The sequence below is a fragment of the Melanaphis sacchari genome, unplaced genomic scaffold (assembly GCF_002803265.2).
Source record: "Melanaphis sacchari strain LSU unplaced genomic scaffold, SCAv2.0 Contig54_pilon_pilon, whole genome shotgun sequence".
Lineage (NCBI taxonomy): Eukaryota > Metazoa > Arthropoda > Insecta > Hemiptera > Aphididae > Melanaphis > Melanaphis sacchari.
In genome coordinates this window covers 53,521-80,341 of record NW_020271380.1, presented here as the reverse complement: position 1 = coordinate 80,341, position 26,821 = coordinate 53,521, and the positions used below count along the sequence as shown (strand labels likewise).

At 25.1% G+C, this 26,821-nt stretch overlaps 2 protein-coding genes across 2 annotated transcripts in view; one reads left to right on the top strand and one right to left on the bottom strand.

Moving 5' to 3' along the window:
* The window catches only part of LOC112599657, a 29,020-nt gene extending 23,595 nt beyond the window's left edge, over window positions 1-5,425 (bottom strand). The window contains exons 1-2 of the mRNA XM_025346653.1: window positions 5,358-5,425; window positions 1,809-1,932 (exon numbers count right to left, since the gene is read on the bottom strand). Of these exons, the coding sequence (XP_025202438.1) occupies window positions 1,809-1,930 (122 nt within the window). The 5' untranslated portion in view covers window positions 1,931-1,932; window positions 5,358-5,425. The remainder of the gene's footprint in view (window positions 1-1,808; window positions 1,933-5,357) is intronic.
* The window catches only part of LOC112599658 (calcium uniporter protein, mitochondrial), a 68,883-nt gene extending 42,068 nt beyond the window's left edge, over window positions 1-26,815 (top strand). The window contains exons 3-6 of the mRNA XM_025346654.1: window positions 6,347-6,636; window positions 8,340-8,486; window positions 20,400-20,603; window positions 25,895-26,815. Of these exons, the coding sequence (XP_025202439.1) occupies window positions 6,347-6,636; window positions 8,340-8,486; window positions 20,400-20,603; window positions 25,895-26,212 (959 nt within the window). The 3' untranslated portion in view covers window positions 26,213-26,815. The remainder of the gene's footprint in view (window positions 1-6,346; window positions 6,637-8,339; window positions 8,487-20,399; window positions 20,604-25,894) is intronic.
* The last annotated feature ends 6 nt before the right edge of the window (window positions 26,816-26,821 follow it).

The window sequence follows — 26,821 nt, the reverse complement described above, 5'->3', positions numbered from 1 at the left end:
AGAGAGTTCAAATAATAGTTTCTAAATACCTAATAATAATTTTTTATAAGTTTATTTGAAGAAAAACGTATTTATTTGCAATAATAATAATAATAAAAATATTTGAACATTGCATTTATTAGATCAAAAGTTGTAACGTTGAATTTAAATTTTAAATTTATAAGCTCGATTGTATATTATAAAATATGTGTTTAATAATTAAAATAATGAAATTTGTAATTGAGATATTAAATAATAAATTATTGTGTAAATAAAAGCCAAAAGATTTGCACCAAGGAAAAAAGCAGCCCAGCCACGTGCGCCCTATGCGCGAGTGATCATACCTCAAACTACAAAGAATGTCCAAAATATAAAGCTCTACTCAAACATCGCAAATTTACTTATTCAATTCGACGAAATCCAAATACTTAACTCACGTCCAATATTCTAAAACCATTATCTCTCCCGCCCAAAGCCTCCTACGCTTTCGTCGTTGATATTAATAATATTCCATTATCAAAAAATTCCATTAACGATCACATTTTTTCCAAATTTATTTTAGACTTTTCCTCATTAATTAATTCCCTCATTTCCCTCCTTACAGCCGTACTGAAAAAACAATTCATTCCATAGTTAATTTATTCTCTATCTCATTAGCCTAATTACCAATTATGTCAAATTCACTGATAATTATTTCTGTTTATCTTAATATCACTATTATGTATTTAAAATTAAGCATTTTATTATAACCATTGAGCTGTAATAGTTTTATACTCAAAGCTAAATAAAAAAAAAAAAGCCAAAAGCTATTTATCAATATATATATTTCATAAAAAAACTAAGAACAGCCGTATCTTAAATAATACTCATTTTATTAAAAAAAAAATAGGTATACACAATTAATTGTCTATGTTTATTTTATAAATTGCATAGGTAACTTATTATGACGTATAAAATTTAGTGTTCGCGATTGTTAAGTTGTAAAAAAAGTTACTCAATATAGACATTGTTTGTAATGAATAATGATATTTAAGGGGACTAGAAATTTTAACTATTACATCATCGCTATAATATAAGTGCTTTAAGATTATCATAATCATTAAAAAATAGTGTTACACTTATCTTGTAATTAGAAAATAGATATTTCTTCTGTAGACTGTAATATTTTCAAGAATGTAGAAAGAAAAATCGTTGGTCAGGTATTTTTAAACTTTTATATAACTTTTTGTAAAAGTATGTTTGTCATCAATAAATTATAATAGATAAGTATTATTATTACAATATTACCATCGTTACGAGAATGTAAATAATAGATATAGTTGCATGATTGTTATATTGTTACGGCTAACGTATAGATAGAGGGGAAAAAGGATAAATGTATATGGAGAATAAAGTCATTCGTGTGCGTTTTATGTGATTTTTCGTTACAACACTGATACAAATAAACACATTTATTGGTCCTTATAGTTATTGTAGGGTAAATATATTTTTTTACCAGACTATAACTTATGTGACTATTCCATCCGCAAGTAAGCCCACTGTTATAGCCTAAGTTTGACGATCTTGGTCGAAAGCCAATTTCTTCGGCTACCCAATTACGTTTGTATGGTGCGTGAACTACCATTTTACAACCTGCAAGGGTCATTGTCTGTGTTTTTACGATAACACACCCTCGATATGCGGGTAGTAAACGGTCATAAAACTCCACATAAAGTCTAATGATACTTTTAAGTATATTTACTGATTGTAAATCTTATATTACTCATTATATGAATTATATTATGCAAAATGTATATTACAGAATAAACATTTTATAGATTGATACTCACTCGAACCGATTGTCGTGGCCTTGTTTTTTAGTATTATCCTTGCGTCGGTATTGCTGCTTTTTCGATCCTTTTTCCTTCTCCTTCACTACAAACACTCCACCGGTCGAGTACGTGCCGCCCATTTCTGGAAAAACAAACAATTCCATAAATGTATAATTATTATATTATTTAATGACTGGTGGTTGACTACATATCCGTTCGTGACCTTACGCCAACCACGATATTTATCCAGTCCGTGAATTATTAATGTCTAACACCTTTTCCATACATATACCTATACGCATATTTATCTCGTATTTTACGACCAATTCCTCTGAATACCTAACGACCCGAAATACACTTAGTTAACCAATTTATTTGTGCCAAAAGTGTATTAAATTTGTTATATAAGTACCTATAACGATTACAGAACGCGAATATTTTGAAAGATAAGGGTTAAAACTGCAATATCACATTAATGAAAGAACTTAACATTGGTTGTTTTTTTATTTTTATATGGTTTACATTCATTTTAATTAAGGTCAATAAAGTTTATGAAAATTGAAATTATTAAATACGTTTTTCTCCCTCATTGTATTGATTACAAAAAACTTTTAATTCATTTTTAAATAAACATATTTTAAACCTACAACATAGTGTATTATCATGATAACCGTAATTCTCCAGTATTAATATTAATGTATTAAACGACTAAATCAATGTTAATTAAAAATAAAATTTAGCACTTAACTAAACTTTTTAAAAGTTCATTGAAGTTTTATTTACTTAAAATTACAGTTTTTCTGCATAGCATATGTATATAAATATAGGACGAAATCAATTAATTACATATAAAATCACATAATCAAATTTTTACATCTTATCTGTATTTTATAAAAAAATAAGCAACATTGCAAAAATAACGATTTAAGTATTTTTTTTTTTAAAGATTTTTGAACCTAATGCAAGATTAGTGAGATTATTTTACAATTGTGTATTTTTAGTTAACTAAGAAAACATATTTTGAGATAGTAAAAAAGCTCTGAAAGTTTCATTTAGTAGCAGTTTACCAATGAGATACTTAAACAATAGTTTAAAGTACTCGAAAATCGATGAGAAAAATTAAATATAAACTACAAGTTTCAGGAAATTCGTCATGAAACACTGATATAGGAATATAAAATCTCTGCCCTGTAATTTTATATATTATTTTTTTTATCTGATGAAAAATCGTTTTGCTATATAAATAAGTGTTTTTAAACGCCATAAATCATAATAATACGATAATATTTGTACCTATAAATTATTGATCAAATCGAGAGTATTAATCGACTATTCAAAATATTTGTTGTTTTAAGTAAAATATTTTTTGTCATAAATAAATATTATGATTTTTTATTTAAAAGTAAATATAATCGTTATGTGTACGTAGGTTGTAGAGCATTTTTTTTATTCGCAAAGTTTTCAAAAATCATTAATAAAGTTTGAACGGAAATTTAGTCATTTAACTGTGACATTGTGAAAATGTATTTGCAATTCATGTCTCGTATTGTAGAACAATGCAGTCTTAGTAGTTTCACGTTGTATTATAATTTTCATTGTTTATTTTACTAAGTATAAAAATTATGGTTACAGCTTAAGCACGTTTCCTTTTAATTGCTACTATTTCATCTTAAATAAATTTTATGTTATTTCCTGGAATCGGGTGTTGGTATTATATTAAAGTATAAAACCTCTTAAGAAAAACTTAAACTAAAAACCAATAATATAAAAAAACCTATTTACTACGTTACCGTTTTCCCAGTGGACCATTACATCATTCAATATTCACGGTTTTAGAATTTATGTTTTTTTTAAATATATATTCATTGGACATATACATATACGTATATAAAATATGTAGTAAAATTTCGGTTCATTTAATATTTATGTTATAACTTTTATTATATATTTATACTTGTATGTTGGTAAACGTTATTTTCACACTCTTAATGTAATCATAGACTTACTAAAACTCTTAGAATATCCATACCGTCATATAGTGTAATATGTGGTGCACTTATCCAATTATTAACTAACTAAACGATAGGGTCAGAAATAGTTTATACACGTACACAATTATATTTATTCGTGATTGTGTTGTCTTAAGTCTTAAAATCTCTGAGTGAAGGGACTGAATAATAATAATGCTTCTGAGATTGTACTAGGAAAATTTTGGTATAGTATTTATTTTGATCTTTATTTCGTTGACAATAATATAAAACATCAAGAGAATTTCTATCAAAAAGAGTTTTCATTCTTCCCTAAATAAAGCTTAAGCTTATAGTTAATATAATATATATATATATATATATATATGAGACATAACTATTCATCATACAAATGGTGTGTTTTACTTAAAAATATTTACTTTATTTCTTATTTTAATCCATATTTTTATTGCGTGTTATGAATGCATAAGCAATATTTGTTTTTAAACCATAAATAATCGTTACTCAAATCTGATTTTAAAGCTACTTTTTAAAAAAAATACTTTGTTTCCAAAAACTAATAATGAATTGTAACTTTTTGCATTTGTATTCGAAAATTCTATAAAAACAAATAAATACCAATTTAGAAAAATATAGTTTCAGCTCTATTCATTCTTAGGTTATTATGACTATTATTTATATAATTATAGATGTAGGTATGATGTATATAATTTTTTTGTGCGAATAATTGCACGCCTTTCTTTTTTTAATGTGTACGGTTGCTAATTTTATGTGCCTGTTATTTTACCAATGTATAATATTCATTTGATAGAATTTATTCAGAAGCCATTTAAATTAATAGAATCCGTTATTTTCTACATCTGTATTCTGTACATCGATTGACTTGCATACAGAGTAAGACTGTTTTTATTAACACTTATTTGTCTTCTACAACTATATGTATTATTCATCTATACCGTATGATATAATCTTGTCGGCATATTTTTTCGCGTAAGTACTACTTATTTCTTAGAGAGAAAATAAACTCGTATATTTAGGATTCCGATCGCGTTGTATCGCTAAACCCTTCGCATTTCAGTATACCAACAATATATTTCGAGCGCACATAATCGATAAGTCAGTCGCGACCTTGTATGGTTCGTCCAGCACACTAATTATTACCGTTGAAAAAAGTGATTTTATTACAAACTTAATATATCATTTTTTTTTGCATTAATACACATCAAGGCTAATGCTGATTATGTACTTATTATAAATATTTTTATATACATATAATTTGGATGTATATAAAATATAAATTATTTGCGTGTCGGTCCTTTATGTATGTTACTCGACATAGAGCGAATTATAGTGTCTAGAGGGATTTTTCCGCGTAATAATTAATAGTTTCTAGAATCTATATACTTCAATTCCATGCTGTATAGTATACTATAAACTGTAGGTACTTATAGAGTATTTATCGAACAACGTGCAAAGACTTTTGGAATAAAAATTCGCAAAATAACATAGTTGTACAAACAACCATGCATGTAGTAGTTATTGCATTGAAGTATTAATTATAAAAATACCAAAGACTTACCTATGTGAATGCACTGCAACAACGACTTCGTCAAACGTATCCAAGAACCGAACTACTGTGTGTTCGCCGAACGAATGAGCTCGCAAACTGTACTAACCATATTCCTATAATCATCTTAAACTCAATTCTTTATCTTAATTAAGAAGAACGCATGATGTATATCATTTTTTTCACTTGCCCACTTGATAGACCTACTGGAACGATACACTTCTCGCACGCATGTTGGGTGTTACTTTCTTTTCATATTACTTACTGTATCTACTTTTAATGCAGTTTTCCTCAAACTATAAGTATGGGTATATACGTATGATTATCTTATATTATGTATTTAATTAGATATAATACACAGTAACATAGATGTGGAAGTGATAATGGAATTTGCAGTAAAGTGAAAATAATCACTGTTCCGTAATAATTTACTCGTCAAATTTCGTTTATCAACTATTAAAGTGAGAAATAATAGTATTATATGATATGTATATTTTTTTTAGAATAATAATATTTAAAATATTTTATTACAATTTACGTACTTTACGTGGGATACCGCTACTGCAATAATCGATTTTTATAAGGACCACAAATTCTTTCCCTGTTGTATTTCAATTATATCTATTATTATATTGTATACGAGTATCTATATACAGTTTAGCCTTTTATAGGTACCGTACAGGTATAAAAATGAATTATTACTGTTTTGGTAATTTTATAGTCTTTGCATTCTACTCGTAATACTAAGCTTTTTGTTCCAATTCCACAGCTAGTATATAGTTATTCTTTATAATTACGAGGGCTTAAATGTTTAAGATCGGTCTACTATTTATAATATATTAGCATATGAAGCAGTAAAATTACCAAATAGCGTGTTCAATGTTTGGGTTTTTTTAAAAATATTTTTGCTTTAAACCCTAATTTAAATTTAATGTTTCTATAAAACATACATCCTATTTATAATTTATATGCATATTAAAATTTGCATCATGTTTTTACAGAAATCCACGTTGAGCTCAGACGAGGATTGCCTACGGTCACAGTTCCTCTGCCGTCCAGGCGCGAACTTTGTCAGTTCACCTTGCGGCCAGTAACAAACACGGTCGGTGACTTGACTAGCATGTTGAAGACCGAGGACCCGGGTATCGACCGCGTAGTTGTATCCAGCTCCGAAGGTGTACGTATCGCGTCTTCCAATACAATCGAATCGCTCATGGAAGAAGACTTCCGGTTAACTATTAACGACCGATTGTTCATGGTTAAAGTGCCACCGCAGAAGAAGCTTACAAAAGTTGGTATAATCTAAAATCATATGATTACCAATATTGTGTAGTTTATTTATCCTATTTAATAAATGTATATATCATTCATGTTAATTATTAAGTATTCATTATATATTTAATGTATGCATATAATTGCTTATATTAAGCTCTAGGACGAGTTAATTAATTTTAAAATATTGTTTATTGTAAGAATAACAAATTTTGATGGTTAAAATCGGTCATCTGTCGCACAGAAACAAAAATATAACTTAATCGATAAAACTTATGACATGTAATTTACTAAAATTTATCATTTTTAATGTAGTTAGTAGGTATTCTAATAATTTATTAATTATACCCGAAACCCCGAAACTATGATCAAAATCTTCAAAATTATCTTTATTTATGACCTAGATAAGGGTTACAATATTTGACCATGTAATTATTATTATGTCAGCATTTTAATTATAGTGAATAGTGATCTTTATTATAAGTTTACCAACTACATTTGACATAATAATATTATTATTCAATAATTTTATTATCAAATTATTTTGTTTCTAATTACAATGAAACGTTTCGTTTTAAAGCTTTCAGCCACTGATTTAAATTTTAAATGTTTCATTAATGCACAATAATATGTAATTTATGAACAATATTTTTTTTTAACTTTAAGACACAAGTTATGTTTATTAACTTGACTAAATTTTGTATTTGAAAAAAAAAACTATGAAATTTGATGTGTCGGTTCTTACAATATACAACTTTGTTCTAGGCATGTATACATGAGCGGTAAGTAATGATAACCTAGTTCTACCCTCTAACGAAAAACACTTGGAGTTTTCGTAAAAATGTTTAGTGATATTATAAATATTTTAAACAAAAAATTAATGTATACGTTAAAAAACATTCTGTATACTTTTTTAAGTAGAACAATATAATAAATTTATATTGTAAGTAATTTATCAAATATTAAAACAAAAATTAAAATGTCTCAAAAGATTATTTTAAAAAAAAAAAAAAATGATGATCATCTTAATTTAGTTTGGAAAATATTACCCAGCTAGGAACTAAATGATTAAACTTTGACATTTCTTTGTGGTAAGCTAACACAAGTTACGACCGTCAAACACGAAATGACGAAAAATAAATATGCAGGTGCATTATGTTGTTCCAAATAATATCATTATATATTGTAGATAGTTACCTATCTATATATTATATCATACACATTTTGTTAAAACGCCAGGTAGTTTAACTTTATCAGATCCACCTGGGTTTAAGGGTTGATTAGTTTGAAAAGCTTGAGTGCTTGATATTTGGAAATATAATAAAAAATATCATATTGCTTTTGTTACAAACTTCCATTTGTATGTTTGCTATATGATTTTTAATGCATAACACATTTATATTTACAATAATATTAGGTATATGTATATACTTTAGGTTATTACAGTCTGCTACACTTTTATCTATAATTAGATGATGAACGTGTATGTTGAATGAAAACATTTGTGACATTAATTATTTTTATAGTACCTACCAAAATAATTAAAAAAATAAAGTATATTTTTATTAACTTATTATCCTAATTATGATTAGTGAATAGTAATAATTGTATATGGTATAGTGTGAGACACATTTTTCGCAAATTTGAAATAAATAAAAATATTAACAGATGATGATAATATTATCACAGTTTTGTTTTTATGCGTGATTTGTATTTTAATAGGAAGACATGGAACGACTTTCTGGTGTTAGAACTCTAGTCAGTCAATTGTACGAGTCATTAAACGTCGAAGAACATCAACTAAAGAAAGAAAGAGAGTTATTGGCTAAAATGGAAGAACTAAAAGTCAAATTGGAACCCCTTGAAAAGGTATGATGATGATATTGATCAATTAAAATTATTTTTAGCACAAGATTTGAATTGCATTTTCTCTATACACAACTATTGATTCTTAAAATTTGAATATTTATAGTTATTATTGAATAAAACTAATTATGTCTTTAATGTAAAAACTAAGTATCATACTAGAAATATTTTAAATTAAACTGATGTGATAAGCCCTGAAGCCCTGTACCCGTATGTATTAATTTATATTAATTAAATACGGTTATATAGACAGACAAATAAATAGCTTTAAAATATTTATAATATTTGCTGCTTTTAGTTATTTTTAACTTAATGACTACTGTTTTCTGTAAAGAAATATTGCGTATATATATATATATATATATAAATTTATACTAGAGTCTAAATCATTCTTCTTTTGACTAACATCAAACGTATATCACCTCATAACATGTATCATCAACTACCTAGTTAGAAAATTATTTATTTATTAAGTTAGGAATTTTTAATTTCAAAATTGCATAAAGCTTATAATTTATTAACTTTCTGAATACCTTAATTACCCATAATTATTATATTTTATACTTTTACTATCAGATAACCTACAGATGGTTTATTTAATATAATAAGAGTAGTATCTACTACAAATTAGTATTTTATATTTATTTTTTGTGTTATGAACACAATATTGTGTTTAATACGCTTAATATAATTATATTTTATACTTCTCTCATTGTTATTTAAAAAAAGTTTTGTTTATTTACATCTTCCATATAATAATCGTCAAGGCAATCATAAAATAAATAAATAATTATTATTTTTAAATATTATTTAAATACTTAAATATTCAAAACTCTCTATTATTATTGTTTTTATTATTTTTTTTTTATTTTTAAACAAGAAATATACAATCTGTACCCTTGGGCACAATAAGAATATGTGATATAATATTTTATTTGACATGAAATCGTGAGAAAAGAAGCCATCCAGTGAAGGCACTCCCTATTTGTTTATTAATAATTTTTTATTTTTTATATTTTTTTATTTTTATTCATTTAGTAAATCTTGACACTATTTTTTTTTTTAGTCGTCATGTGGGATTGCTTGGAATTTTGTGAGAAGCTAGATTGGATAAAGAGGATTAGGATAATATGGAAGTCTGTCATGGAATCTTTTGTAAAATGTTATTGCTTCGTCGTGAACTGTTTTAATATTTAAATCTGTGTGCAGAGTGTAGTTGGAGACATATGGAGGGGCGTTAGTAATTAATCTTAAGATTTTATTTTGAACGGTTTGGATTTTATTTACATTAGTTTTTTTTTGCATTACCCCATAACTGTAGGCCATAAGTCCACATGGGCTTGATTAATGATTTATGTATGAGCAGTTTGGTGTTTAGTTTAGTATGTTTATTAGATATTAGTGTTTTAATTGAGCGAAGTCGTTCGTTTAGGGAAAGTTTTTTTGTTCTGATATGAAGTCTCCAGGTGAGGCGACGGTCAAAGGTTAAGCCTAATCTATTATTTAAAAAAAGTTTTGTATCAATGTTTTATCTTACACTTATTTTTTAATTTTTTAATGTTTTAATGTGTAAATGTTAAATTTAAAGAAGGGGGAAAGCCTTCTAGTATATAAATAGAATAACTTGTAATTGATAATAATCATGTCGTAAAAGTACGATAGTATTAACTAAGTATTCACTTCTATTCTGTAGTTTTTAAAAATTGTTTGAGAGTTATAATGTGGTCAATATCTCATATGGTTAAGACGATTATTGATAGAAGGGCAAAAGGCACACTTTTGTTGTAAACAGGTATCGTTAGTATAAAAAAAAACATATAATTTTGGTAGAAACAGTTACCGTTCCATGGAACTAATAATTTTAATTATTGGTGGAAACTGGTAATTCCCATTTCGGAGGAAAATCCGTGCAAATTAATCCGTATACGCATTAACAAAACTATTTCAATTATAATATATATGTTTCTTTAGCGTATATACTTAATCCTTTTAAGTCGCTAAACAAACAGTTTGAATTTCATCGCCTTCATAACACTAATATTATCATTATTATCTCAATTATAATTATTAACCCACAGTCTGTCGTTGAAGGATTTATTTAATTTAAATTCCGTAACAGAGTAATTTATCTGTTCAGGCTATGATAATATTTAAACATTCCTTGCATAAATACATGTCACATTGTTAAATCAAATTAGAACACTATACATATAATAAAAAATCTATTCACTAGTAGAAATGTCAAAGATAAAACTCAATTATGAAATGTAGCATTTATCATTTGTTTATTTCCATGCGTGTACATCATTAACAATTGATCCTTTATATTCTCCAGGAGTTTTTTCTATCTGCGTACAAAATCGATTTTCGGTCAAAAACAATACAAGTACACTTAATTGTGTTACTGTGTAGTAATCGCTTCTATACCCTTTTACCAATATTGAAGAAAAAATATATTATCTTATTCTCAATTTGTCTTAATTGACATTTTAGAAAAATCTCCACGCATTGAATATGATTTGATTTTCTATAGTGAATATAAATTATATTTTAAACATAACTCTAATACTTATGATAATGTGAACCATTTTTAAAATTAACTGGTAATAGACAAAATGTATCTTATATTTTAACGTTAAATAACAATTTTTTTTTCTTAAACTTAAAATAATGTATTAATCGAAAAGATCCAATATTTTTTATTTAATATAATATTCAAGGACTTAATTCAAATTATTATTACATAATCAGTAAATTAAAAAGTTTGAAAGTAATAACTTTATAACGACTAATTATATTTATAGTTTTAGAATTTATTAAATATAAAACTTTTTAATATTCTTGAAAATTAGAAGAATTAAAAATGAATATGAGTAATATGTTATATCAAATTAATATATTTTGTATAGCTTTTGAACTAAACCTTCTAAATACCTACTACTTATTAACCTAGGCAACAATACTAATAAAACAATAAAAATCATGAATCAGATAAAAAATAACATTATGAAATTACTTTATAGTTACTTTATGACATTGATGACTTAATATGTATTTAATATTTATACTAAAACATGCATATTCAAAAAGTGTAAGTTAAAATAGTTTTATAATATTTTCAATAAAAAATATATACATATATTAAATATAGTTAAAATAAAATTAAAAATTTTAATATCGTAATGCTAAGTTGAAATTATGATTTAAAGAAAATGGATAAAACGCAGTACAAAAGACAATTGTACACGCAATTATACAAAAAGTCAAAGAGAAATGACTCTTAAATTATATATGGATACAAAGATATCTTCTTCTTATCTATTGTTTAAGCAATAGACAATAGTTTTTTCGTCGAAATTCTTAATCTTAAATATTAATATCTGCAAACATTCATTTTTAAAATATTTACGTTTGGTAGATAATATTGATAAGTACATGGAGTTAGCTATATCATAATAACACCTGATCCTCTCAAAGGCGTTGACACTTGAAATTTATATTTTAATTTTATTTGTTATTAGTTATTTTATTTAATTAATGTCATACAGTTTTTTAAACAGAATATATAAAGTAATAACATTGTAGTTAAAGAGTAAATACATATTTAAATAGTAATTTAAATCAAAAAAATTAAACAACTAATAACAACTTACAAACGATTATTAAAAAGTATAGTACTTGTTCTATAAAAAATAGAAAGTAGGATTCAAGTTTGCTGCTACTTACATACAGCAACAAAGTGGTTGGTTGTTAGCATAATTAAAATAAGACTTTGGGATATGGAAAGAGGCTGAACAAAGTGTAGGACAGTGATTGAAAGTAAGTTGGGATAGTCAATTTTATCATTTATATCAAAAAAAAATTTAAGTTAGTTACATGCCTACAGTCAGCTAAAGAAACTAAGTTAAAATAGACTAATATAAGAGAGTTATCACAAGAAGGACAATGCTTTGTGAGGAGCTAGTGAAGTACTGATCCGTATTCAAGTAGGGATCTAACTAATGCACAGTATAAGAACCTTTAGGAATGTAAAAAAAATTAAATAATTCACAATACACTTATATAACTAAGGGTTTTAAATGTTTTGAAGCATACATTTTCAATTTATAGATTAGAATTAAGAGTAAGAATTAGAGTAAGGTTAAGTCTTAAATGATGGACTAAGCCGATAAGATAAGAAATCGATATATTGTTGATGAAATATAAAAAATTAAATAGGTTTGTTGAGCGAGTAAATGTAATAGAATGACATTTACTGACATTGAATGATAAATCTAAAGTATCAGCTTTCAAGACACAAGTCTATATAAGTCACTCTCAAGAAGATTGTTATCATTAATTGATTGAATACGTGAAATATTTTTATGTTATCAGCAAACACCGGTAAGCTGGGTGTCACATAGTGCCAGGTTAATGCTATTAATGAAGAAGAATAATAGAGAAATAAGTGACCACTTTGAAGTATACCAGAAGACACAGTTATAATTTATCATATTAATGTAAAGTCATTACTAGTCATTACTATTAAGATTTAAGTGGTTTCCGTACACCGTTTGATTTAATAGCTTCTAAACGATTAGTTAATTTATTTTTTTATTTTTCTATTATATTATAATATTTTATAAGTATTTACATAAATTTAAATCATATATACTTTTGAATAGAATTTAAATAATATTTAAAAATTATATACTTTTGTATTTATTGATATAAAAATGCAGTGAATATGAACTTTTAAGTTATTTATAAAACTGTATATTAAAAAAAAAATTTATTTATATATATAAGTTTATCTAGCTATTACCAATGTTTATATATAATATATAATTATATTTATTATTATACATAATCAATGGTATTACACAACAGTTTTTATTTAAAAAAAAATATTTCTTTTATATAATTAAAGATTTAAATCTATTAGATACTCGAATAGGTATAATTTAATTTTTGTTATATCAACAATTTATCTTTGAATAATATTTAATTAGGATGCTCATGAAAGTGTATACATAATATTTTAATGTATTTATACATATATTGTAATATAAAATATATAAGTTATTATTAATTACCCATTGTGTAATATGACTTATATAAATATGCGTGTATTTTGGGTAACCATAATATTTTATTTTTATAAATTTAATTAAAAATTATTTAAAAGAATTATTTTGTTGTCTAAAATATAAAACTAATGGTTTGAACTGCAGTTTTTACTGCAATGTGTCTTAATGTTTATAAAAAATATAATTATTTATCTTATTTGTAAATTGACACAATAATATAATAATTACTCACAGATTTATGATAAGTCAATTGGATAGTCTTTAAACAATATTGAACATTGTCTTTATTGAACACATAATGTTCATTATACGTGTATTTAATAAATAACGACAGATAAAAATATTATTAAAAATGTCAACTAAAAATGCAATGTTTTCATTATTATTTTTTCAGGCTTATTTGAGGCCGATCCTTCCTTTGACGCTTTCACTATACCTATCCACTTTTCCCTATCTGCGATAATATTGATTCTCTATAGTTTAATCTAGTATTCCTTTTGTTTTTTGGTTGAAAGTAGTAAAAATTATATTTTTTAAATTTGATAAAATGATTATGCTAAGAAAATATTACTTTACTATAAATATATATTAATATAATTAATTTAAAATATTTATCTTATTATTCTTTATATAGTCTTTTTATAAAAAAAATATATATATATTTAATTATATATTTTTATAAATTATCCCGTAAAAAAATAATACAAAAAATTGTACTTTTAAAAATTGTAATAATAATTAATAATTTTTGAAATTAACTGACACATGTGTTGAAAATTATTGATTGTAAACGTTTCTATGTATTTTATTATTCAAACATCGGTTTAGTAATTAATTTCGAAATTTTATGGATTCGAGTTTATACAATTGTTTAATTAAAGCCAATATAATAAACTATTGAGTCGTATGAAATTAAATTATAGACGAAAAGATTAATAAAGATTGTAAATAAGTAACTATATTATTATTTAATACTTTTTTTTTTTTTTTTTTTGTTATTGATTTAAGCTATTCGTTTTAGAAAGAGTGCAATATGATAAAAAAAGATCGATATACTTTAATTTGCCGTTTTATTTTATGTGTTTTTATATTTGCATCAGCAACTTAAATTCCAAACGAATGTGGACTATCTATTTATCCGTGTCAACCTCTTGGCTCTTATATATAGTTGTTATGGTTCGAATGATGAACGTGGAATATGCGTAAGAGCACATTTTATTATACATACAAGATACAAGATTATGTTAGCATACTTAAGTTTATAAATATAGGAGATATCTTATGAATTCTGGAAATATACAACATAATATACCGCACAACATGATACTTACTACGATGGCAAAATGCGTGTAAGTATTGTATAATGTTATTATTCAGATCAAACGAGTGAAAAACGTTTAGATGTATTATGTTTTGTCATAAAATAAAATACAACGCATAAAAAAACTATAGACACTGTAATTGTAAACATCAACGCAGGATATACTCAATATAAAAGTGTCGTAAACGTCCTAATAAAACGTATACCTACGTATAATTGCCGAATGATGAAGTGCGTGTAATGACCGAAAATTTACACACATAATAATAGGTATAACTATTTTATACAGAATATGTTTTCTTTTACCCTTTTCTCGATCACCGCTCGTGTTTGCGTGCACTTACCTATTGTATTATTATACTAAATTGTATTTCTTCGTTTTACTCAAAGTTCGTTCTCTTTACGTAGTGTTCGAATTATTCTATATACATAAATATATATATATATATATATATATATATATATTCTTGTATTAACATCCTAAATGTACGCACTCACATTTCAACGTACCGTTATATATAAAAATATAATGTACCAGATGTAAGCTTAAAACTTCTTCTTTGAACATTCGTTCAATCATTTCTCGAATTAACTATCTGTGTTATATACTTAAATGTACGTGGCATGTAGCTGTCTTGCTCCTCGGTGTACGTGCAAACCATTATAATCTCCTCATTTCTTATTCTTTGCTGTATACTCTCCAAATATGTCTAAAACTGAAAGTTTTACGGGTACGACGGATGTTTCAGAAAACATGCGTAATGGATATGTTCTACCTATATATACACAGTTATCTTTGTGCGTTTTTAATAATATATTATAATGTCCACCTTTTTAAGACGATCGTCCAACTTCTATAATTATTCACCACTCACGAGAGTATATATAGTATCATGTATTCATATAATTAAACTATTATAATGTAAGTAGGTGTATTATTTTAATTGTATCATATAATAATATTCCATCGGAAATCAACTTATTGTAGTAATTCTAATGGTTAGGATGAGTCGTATTCATTATAAGTATTACATAGGGTATCATTTTTTAGCGTATGAAGTCTATATTATGTATTATATAGTTTATTTAAAACATGGAACTAAATGTTTATAGAAATTATTTATAACCGTTGGTTACCTATTCAATGAAAATATTTAAATGATTTATCATTATACAAAAATAGTAATGGTTTTCACAGTTGTTCAAACATTTTTTACACTGAGTAAAAATACTGTCATTATTTATTAGTTACTACCTATCTAATATTACTGTCGTCGTTAAAATGCATAATATTTAATATTAATATATTGCAAAATAGAAACTATAAATTTTTTTAAAATATTTATTTATGATTTGTCACGGATAGAACGTATGAAGTATGTCGCATAGGAAAAAATGAAAATAGATACTATTTCCCTGTCGTTTATTACCATCATGTTTATTTTCTTTTTAAAATTAAGATTTTATTTGATATTTATCTATTATACAGAATAATAATAATTATAATGTAGGAAACTTTTAATCAGCGTGTCTTTGACATTTTAAAAATAATTTTTGTCTGCTTTCATGACGTATTTAGGGATAAAAAGTATTAATATGTATGCAATCGTGAACTATATAAGCAGTTATTATATATACATAATATATATGTTCGTTTAATATTATTTTCATCCAACTTTTCACTGAACAGTTGTTTTAAAATGAACTTAGGAAGACGCATAGTTCACTGAATACAATAAATTGTAGTATAATACGAGTACATTTTAATCGAAGTTATTGTTAACCTAAGTTATTTTAGCTAATTAATAATAATCGTCAAAAAACTTTACAAATTAATACAAGGTTTCCATAAATTATTACTATAGATATTTACAATTAATATTAAAAATACATAGACATGCATTTTTTTTTTTTTCATAAACGTCTGAAGTTTAAATTTTAATGAAATTTATAAAAATTAAATGCTATTTTTTATTAAGTGTATAAATTGAAAATATATTAGCTCGTTTATTTATTACTATTTTTTTATATACGTAATATTCCAAATAAAGCTTTTACGGAAAGAAAAATTTGTTTGGAAATAAAAAAAATTGGAAAAATCTGAAAGTGCTTTTTCCAATGTGATTTTTGCATGAATATATTTTCTGATATTTAGACACCATATTTTGATGGTAGATAAGACCCTTACAAAATAAAAAAAAAGCCAGAAAGAACACTAAGCAAAACAAAGTAATAGCGTGGGTGGTTGATGTGATACAGTGGGTCGTGGGCTAATAATTTCCACAATGTAAGTTAATGATGAAATAAGTTTTTAAAAGTTTCATATGAGAGGACTAATTTTTTTACGGACAACAAAAAGTACAGAAACAACTAGTATATTATATATATACATGAACACAATTTTTTTATAGACCTTTTAAATTCTAATTTAGACAAAATTAAACATTTAAATGAAAAGCAACGAATTTAATTATTTTATTGTAATTTATAGATATTATTTATGGGTACTTAAACTGTTAACGTATATCATTATACGTACATAATAATATTTTCACATGCCAAATTGACAAATTTTGACTAAATATAATTTGACCTACTGTACGAGTATACTATTAGTAAAATAAATTACTTAAGTAACAATTTAAATGAATCATAAAATATACTTAGAAGTATAGGTTTATAGGCCATTTTCGTTCAGAATCATTTTTGGTATACAATGATTTGTCTTTAAATTCAAATATACAGTGAATATTAATATTACAATGACCATCACTCCTCAATGAAGTACACTCTAGAATTACATACAGCTTAGCAGTTATCTACTTTCCCTTTATTTTTTTAATATAATCCTATCTAAAGCTATTTATAAATAATGCGTTTTATACTTACTATTTAGTATTATTTAGTATATATTATACTAATTGGATTAAAAATATAATGCGGTGTGGTGTGTTTAACTTCAAAATAAAAATGGTGCAATATAAACATTTCCTATTTTGAAGTTCAAGTTTATATTGTTTATAAACTAAATAATTTGTTTGTAAATACTACTTTTTAAGATAAAAATGTTTGTCTTATTTAAAATATTTATATTTTCTGATATTCTGTTTTTACATAACAATGAACTTGGAATTTAGTTCTTATAGCTGTATTTTAGATTTAAAGACGTTAAAGACAAATATTTAAAATTACAAAATTATAAACCCAACATTTATTTAAATTATCATTTTAATTGTAAATTTGAATATTAAAAGACTTGATTCTCAAAATGATAACTATAAATTTTACCATTATTGTCATATTTTTTATTTACGTATTTGTAAAATAAGTTGGTATTTTTCCGAATAAAACAATAGGCTGTCGATAATGTTTAAAATATTAATTACTCAAGTTGTATTGTGTTTTATTAAAACTATTAGGTATAATTGTATATTTATTTTATCTTTTCATTAAGTAGGTACCTGGTACATAAAATAACTTAATTAAAATGTAAATGATAAAACATAATATTATTACCTATTCCAGTTATATAATTCGATTCATGTAGCAGATACTTAAAAAATAAATAAGTATTATTATTATTTAGTATTTTTCGATTTCAAAACATATTTTAACACTTAAATTTATTCATAATATATGTATATAATATTTATTAAATTACTTGTTATTTATTTTTGGTGCATATTAATACATTTTTCGAGTTTGTAATCTATAATTAGATAATTAAATTATAATATCTTAAGAAATGTTATTTTTTTAATGCAATACTCATAATTTGACAAGTATAAAATATCTGAGTATGAAATATAACACAGATAAACATAGTCTTTATGTTCGTATGTTTAGAATAAATAATACATATAGATTATATTTTATTCAATAAAAATGTTCATGAATAAAAAGGTTTAAGAGTAGCGCAAAGAAGTACAATCATCGTGTAAATGAACATGACTATATCGTATACTTAGAGTTTCAATTCTCAAGTACACTATTTTTAACACAGCTGTGCTCATAACAGATGTAAAGTAATATTATTTTAATTTTTACTTTATTTGAATTAAACTATTTTAAACAGTCAAAACAGGTTGTGCAGAACAGCACCAATATAGAAAAATTTAACATGTTAAAAATGTGCATCACAAATAAGCAAATAATACGTGCGAATGCATGTTCCTAATTAAATTTTGTGTAAAAGTACCAATTAAAAATGCAAACAATCGTAAAAAATCATCTAATTAGAGTACTTTCATGCATTAAATTAACTTTTTCCAATATTTATTTACTAAAAATTGTATACCTAATTGCTATAACGTTTTAATTCCATATTTATGCATAAAAAATACTTGTGCTTAACCATCATATCTGTAATATATTGTAAAAAATAATTTTTTCTTCGATAAAATTGTTCACACCTAACTTTTTTTATAACTTTCAATCAATAAGGGAGAGGTAGGTTAGGAACTTATTTGTATATATATATATATATATATATATATCAAATAGTTTATGATGTATCTCGTTTGTAAATATACCATTTGAGTTTGATTCAAAAAAGACTTAATGTAAAAATATTTCAATCGTCTTCGTGTGTATTAGGAAAACCTTTAATGTACTATACACTATATTTAACACAACAATATAGTCAATATGTAAAATAAAGTATATCAAAGCCAAACAGTTGCATTGAATTCAATATTTGTAAAAGTTTTATAAGAGTACAATGACATTTTTCATTCGTTATGATCCTTTTCAGCGTAAAAAATCCTTTGGGAATCCTAAAAAGTAAATAATATAAAAACTTTCATTTTTATTTATTGTTATTTACTTTTAGAGAAAACATGTGATGTGTTTATGTGTACAATAAATTATGAACCATAATAATAATTAATAATACAGTCGTATAATATTAAACCTACTTATTATTACTATTGTAAAACCACAAACTTGCTTTTTAAAATACTTTTATCTACTTAAGTAGAAAATGTAATGTAATTTTTGAAATAAATGGTTTCTTAAGAATATATACGTATAAAGGTACCAACAAAGTTTCGTTTTTGAACGGAACATTAATTGTTGTCAAAATCATTTTAAAAATAATAACACGCGTCATAAATTTTGTTTTGTTTTTAATTTTTATATTGTATTTAACAGGTTATTGTTATTATATAATATATTATGATGTATCACGCTGAAAATGAACGAAATAAATTTCTCGTGCTTAGTTTCCAGATTAATATTTCATTACTAAAATGAAAACATTTTTAGTTGATGTATGTAGGTACACATATTTATATTAAAGCGTATACATATAGTACACTACAATGTTTTTTCATTTTTTCATAATGTTATTATGGATACAGGAAAGCACGGTTGTCAGTGGCTCACCATGTAAAATAATATATAATAAATATTAATGTATTAAACAATTCACTAATGTCTACTGCAGTGTTTTACTTATCTTTTTTTTTTTAAAGTCGCATTTCAACATTAACGGTGTATCTATGTATATATGTATATTTGTTTCAGAAAAGGCAATCCATCGACTTGGTAGCCAGCAGACAAACATCGGTGCTTACATGGGTCGGTCTGGGACTTATGTCAGTGCAGTTTGGCATATTGGCTCGACTCACTTGGTGGGAATATTCATGGGACATAATGGAGCCGGTCACATATTTCGTCACTTACGGCACCGCCATGGCCGTTTATGCTTACTATGTACTTACAAAACAGGTATATTCATACGATTATAATTGATTCTTCTTATGTAAATCAATAACTATATTTAAGCATATAATTCATAACAACTATAATTATTATGTTATGAAGCCATTAAACGTTTCTATAACTATTCATGTACGTTTATTTTTGTAATTATTCGGTTTAGATTATCATCATTATAAAAATATTATAGCTAATATAAATAATAATAATATTTAATTTTAATTATGTTATTGCATGATATCGCAGAATAATATTATACATATTATTATATTAGGAAATTGTTGAGTTATACTGGATGAGAAGTGGATAATTCAAGGAATTTTGGAAGAATATATCGTTAATAAAAAAACTTGGAATTACGAGATTAAAGTACGGAATGATGAGTATTCAGTCGTGTTACTTTTTGATAATTAGGATATTGTGGGATATATTATTACAAACGATAATTATTTGTTTGTCCGAAATTCAGAGACAATAAAGATTCTATTCTAATGAGAGGATTTAAATTTAGTCATGTTTTATTGATGTTTATGTTTTTTGAAAAAAAAACCATTAAATAAAATGTGTTTTATTTGTTTTTATAGTTATTATTTTTTAAATACATTTAAAAGGTTTCTTTTTCAAAGCAATTTATTGTAGTCATACTGCACTATTATTAGAGAAAAGCTACTACTGTTTTATGAACAGTTATTATTATTAAATTGTATAATAGTTCCTAACACCCAAGCAAAATGTTTCAGTATTGTAATGTACATATCCATATAATATCCACGTTTAAAGGTTATTTTACTTTTATTTAATTTTAGATGCCTCCATTTATCGATTTGTTCTTTTTGTATTAACATTATTCGGTATGGAAGTGTTTAAAAAATATTTCAAATACAAAATAAAAATCATTTAATATAGCTTATAAATTATATTTATATAATAAAATTAGTTATACATTAAACATTAATCAAATTTATTATATTAAATGTATTACATCTTAGGTAAAAATTTTATATTCATATATTCCATTGTAATCTCTTTTAGATTTATTAAAGTTTTAGATAAATGTACAAACAAATTTTAAATATTTTTATCACAATAATAGGTAAAAGTACATACGCTTTGTTATTATTTTTTTTTTTTTACACGAATTCAAATGTTTTCCCCAAACCAATACTACCTAATGTTTTCAAACCATAATGTATTTTTTATCTTTTTTCAAAACAATTAACATCAAGGTATAAATTCTGCTTCATTTTTCGCAACAATTGTTCTTTTGTAGTTTAATGGCTTCAAAATAAAACAATAGACAAAACCCTATCCATATTTCCATCATTATATTATAATAATAATTTCGGGAGAATAAACATTATTTACTTTAACCATTGTCAAACTTTAATATCATGGCTAAATATTGTCATCATATTCTCTATAAAAAAAATGTCTATAGATTTTTATAATTAAAAATTATGGTATTTTAATATCTTTTACTTTTTATCCCCCCCCCCTAAAAAAAATCTATAATTAATTTAATAATTCTATTCTGCATCAATTTTTAATTATCAAATAAATTTTAGATTACTTGGGTTGCTTAGACTTTTAGGTCAAACTCGTAAAATTTAAATACGTTGATTTATTTCATAATTGTTTTTAAAATAAATTATTATTTTATTGATATTAAAATAACAAATTGCAAAAGTGTAATTATTTCATCGTGCGAAATATCGTATAATATATAGGTAGGTTTATTGTTATTCTTTTTATTGCATATAGAACTTATTTATTTTTATTTATAATATATAACTGATTTTTTTTTTATGCTTGATATTTTCATATAATAACTGCCATCGTGAAAACATTTTTGTATTAGGTTTACTTCTTGTACCAACGATTTATTTTTTCCTACTGCAATTAGCAAATAGGGACCCTCAAGTATCATAGATAAAAATTACTTTGCTAAAATGTAAATGTTTTCGTACAAGGTATTGTGTATTTGTGTAGTTAATATGACCTTTGATAATTATTTCATCGCTAGTGAATCGTCTTTAGTTACACGTAATGTGGCTATGTATATATTATATTTGTAACTTAATTAGTTTTATTATAATATTTGAACAAGGTAATAAATAATATTGTGAATACATTTATTTTGGCAGTGCCACAGTGGTATATTTTAATCAGCAAGAATGAAAAATGAAAAAAGAAATAACAATAACAGTCATTATTTATTATTTTTTCCATACCTATATATTTATAATTTATATACATTAAACACATGTATATATATATATATATTATATAATGATATTATACACACTCGCGCAGTGGATTAGGATGTCTAACGTCGCGCCCGCACTTTTATATAAAGTAGTAATTTTAAAAATAATTTACGGGGTTGTTGAAGAAATGAAATTTAACGTTAATAACAGAAGGTGTCAAAAAGACTAAATCCGAGTTGAGTCTAAAATTAAAAATGTTTATACTAATTGTGTCTAGAATCAAAATTGTTTATACTAATTGGGTCTGAGACTTTTTCAGGTACTATAGGTACATTGGTTGGGTCTCGGTTTTTTTCCACGAAAATCACATTTATACCAGTAAAAATTTAAAAAAACTAATTTTACAAAATCAAAACGGTTAATTATTCCTTCATTGTTTCATTCATTTTGTCATTTATATATTTTTCGTTTGTAACATATATTTACATAAAATACTTTTTAATTCTTTAAAATAATCCTGGACCAAACTATAGTATAGGACCTGTGATTAGACCCTTGTACTTGTAACCTAACTCGGATGCACTTGTTAGGTTGGGCACCTACTGTAATAGGCACTTGGGTATTATATTTCCGATTATGCTTTTTACATTCTATATTATAATACAAAACTCGTAGGCGTTGCAAAGATTCGCTTCGTCCCGCTTGATCAGTATTTAACTCCTGTGGTGTTGAGCTTGATTTATTTCTGCAAAACAACATTAGAGTTAACTCATTCTGTTCGCGTAAATCTAAAGTTTCATAATTTAATTTTTAAAAATAAACGAGAGCATACTACATGGGCGCCCATTGGGGGGGGGACAAGACAGGGCACTTGCCCCCCCCCTGGAAAAAATATTACCACAATATTACCTTATTACCGAGGCGAATTATTTGTTAAAATCACTTTTAAGATATGAAATAAATATAAAAATATACTCATTGTTATCGTATATTAACATCATAGATAGGTCGTATTCTGTAGTCTGTATAACCTATACGTAAAATAATTTATCGCAGATAATTTGTGGTAAATCTATAAAGATCACAATATAGGTACTACAAATATTTTAACCTAACGCAAACAAGGATACTTTCATTCAGGATGTCATTAATATGTTTGGAATAAAACGAAGAAATTTACAGTTCTTATTTACTGATACCAAATAATATATTTAATTATATTATTTAATTTATATTTTTTTATATACTTACTAAAATTATTATTTATTTATTTATTTATTTATTCATATGACAATTATTATATATTTATTTATTTATTTATTTATTCGTATGGCAATTATTATATTAATACACTATATATATATATATATATATATATATATTATATATACAAATAAAATATAAATGCATATTGATGTATAGTATAACATTTATATGTGAAAATAAAATTAAATCTTTATTATCTTACATTCGAAAATTTTTTTATTTTGACCCCCCTAAAATATTCCCTATGGGCGCCCATGGCATACTATTTAATTTGCTCTCTTATGGTAAATAACTTTACAATTTATCAGTAGGCTTGTTTGACTATCTGGTACTTGGTACCTCTTGGTTATGAGCTTTATCGCAGATATCAGCATAATATCACAAAACAAAGTCTACGTATATATTCACATAATGTATTATTATTATATGCTCATAGAGCAATGGATATACAGGATGATTTACCAAGCATATCACCATCATTTTTGTTTATATAATGAATGTATTTAAATTTTGATTTTAAGGAATTTTTATTCACACTTAAAGAATTAGGTATATTTTTAAATTCTTGAGATTTTTGTACCACTTAAACAATGTTCTATTGAAATATAAATTTCTGTTTTAAAATAAAAAAAACCCTTTTTACTATATAATTATTATTTATTTATAGTTGATAAGTTTTTTTTACATTTTTGATGTATCTAATTCAAAATTAGTAGATTTTTAATATTTAAATATTTATATTAAGAATAATAGTTTTTTTTTAATGATTTAAAAAAATTATAAAATATATGTAACACTAGGTATAGCATCTTTTTAAATTACCATAGTCATATCTTCCCAATTTTCTAAATAACTCAAAATCTACTCATTTGAATGTTGAATTAGATTCATTAAAAGTCTAAAAGTTATTTACTAAATAATTTACCGTAAAAAATAAAGCTCTCATTTTAAAATTAGAAGTCTGCATTCTCACAACATACAACACACTTTTAGTAGCATATTTTTAATAAAAAAATCTCAATTATTCGAATTATAATGGTCCTCATTTATATAAAAGAATTCAAAAAATTAGAATTTGAATAAATCCATTATTAAGTTTAACAATAAGGGTAAGTATGTTTGAAGAATCACTCTGTATATAGTATTTAGGGATCTCATCTTAACGATGGGCAATGCGACGCTGCAGCAGTGACCTAAAAGTTCAATATAGGTATTATCGTGCATTCCAATCGTTACCAAAACGGCTAACGATAAATTTATAAAAAAGCGAATGTAGTATATAGGTCCCTAGTTTCTATAGTTAAATATTTCTCTTTTTACGGACAAGGGTATTTAGGAGGATTCAGAGTGCCGTGTGATAAAAATACCTATGTATAATTATCAATAGTAATATAGTGACCACTCGTTATATTATAGCACAATATTAGCTGACGTATAATATTATTTTCTTATATAAGTATAATTGTAGTATAAAATTTGATAGATAAGTACGCATATTATGTTTCAATTAAATATTAATGAATTTTTTAAGAAATACGTTTGACATACTATGAGAATACAATGTAATATTAAACATATTATTTACGTATTAAAAATAATTTAATTTAAAAATATTATTAAAATATACTCGTAGTTATTCTTGTAAATCAAGTCAAATGAAATATAATTACATGTGTGAACACAATGTGTGTGTGTGTTAACCATCGGTTGTTGGTGGAATATGTCGGCGCAAATATTTAAGCATATAATAGCATGTTCTCTGCACCTAAAAATGTTTATTTTTATGTTATTATTCCTACAATAATTACGACCGTGCCCGTTTTGCAGGAGTACCTGATGCCTGATGTTCGTGACCGCCAATATCTGATCACCATGCATAAGAAAGCCAGAAAGTCAGGTCTGGACCTACACACCTACAACTTGCTCAAGGACAAAATGGCAAGCGTACAGACCGATTTGGCTCGGCTTAAAGACCCGCTTGTCCCGCCGCACAGGTCTCAAATCCTGTTCGACCCGCTGGCCAACTGTAATGCCACGGAAATGGAACCCACGGGACTCTGGCCTAGACTCCGAACTCGAATCAAGTCATTGCTGGATGAGACCAAAGGCAGAAGCTGTAAACGAACCACTGATAACAGCATTTGAAAACATACGCAGTATTATGCATGATAAATAATAATTTTATTATTATATTCTTCTTTTTATGATCATTTTTTTTCTTTTTTTTCTTTTAGACTTATTTATTTATGTCGTATAATAATTGGTGCTAAACATATATAATGCCGATTTTCTTCTCGTTGTCGTTTTTTTGTCTTTCGTAAATATCTCTTAGGTGACTTAATATCGACACAGGGTTAGAGAATTAAAATTCACGCACACAAAAAATATCAATATACTTTATAGGATAATAGAAGGTATCTAATTTTATGTCAACTCCATACAACATAACATCTACAGTATATCTGGACGCTTTTTTTTGAGACTTTAATACGTAAGAATGATAAAAAATATTTCTAAACGCACTTTATCTATTTCATAGGTATTAGATATTTTTTTTTTTAATAATAATCATCTATTATATATATTTATTACACATATTATACTATAATTGTTATTATTGTTGTTAAAGGACGAAAGCGAAAATCTCATATTATCACTGTCGCTCTCGTGAAAATCGTCTCTCCATCACGCGCACATACACGCTCATACACACACACACACACACACACACACACACACACACACACACACACA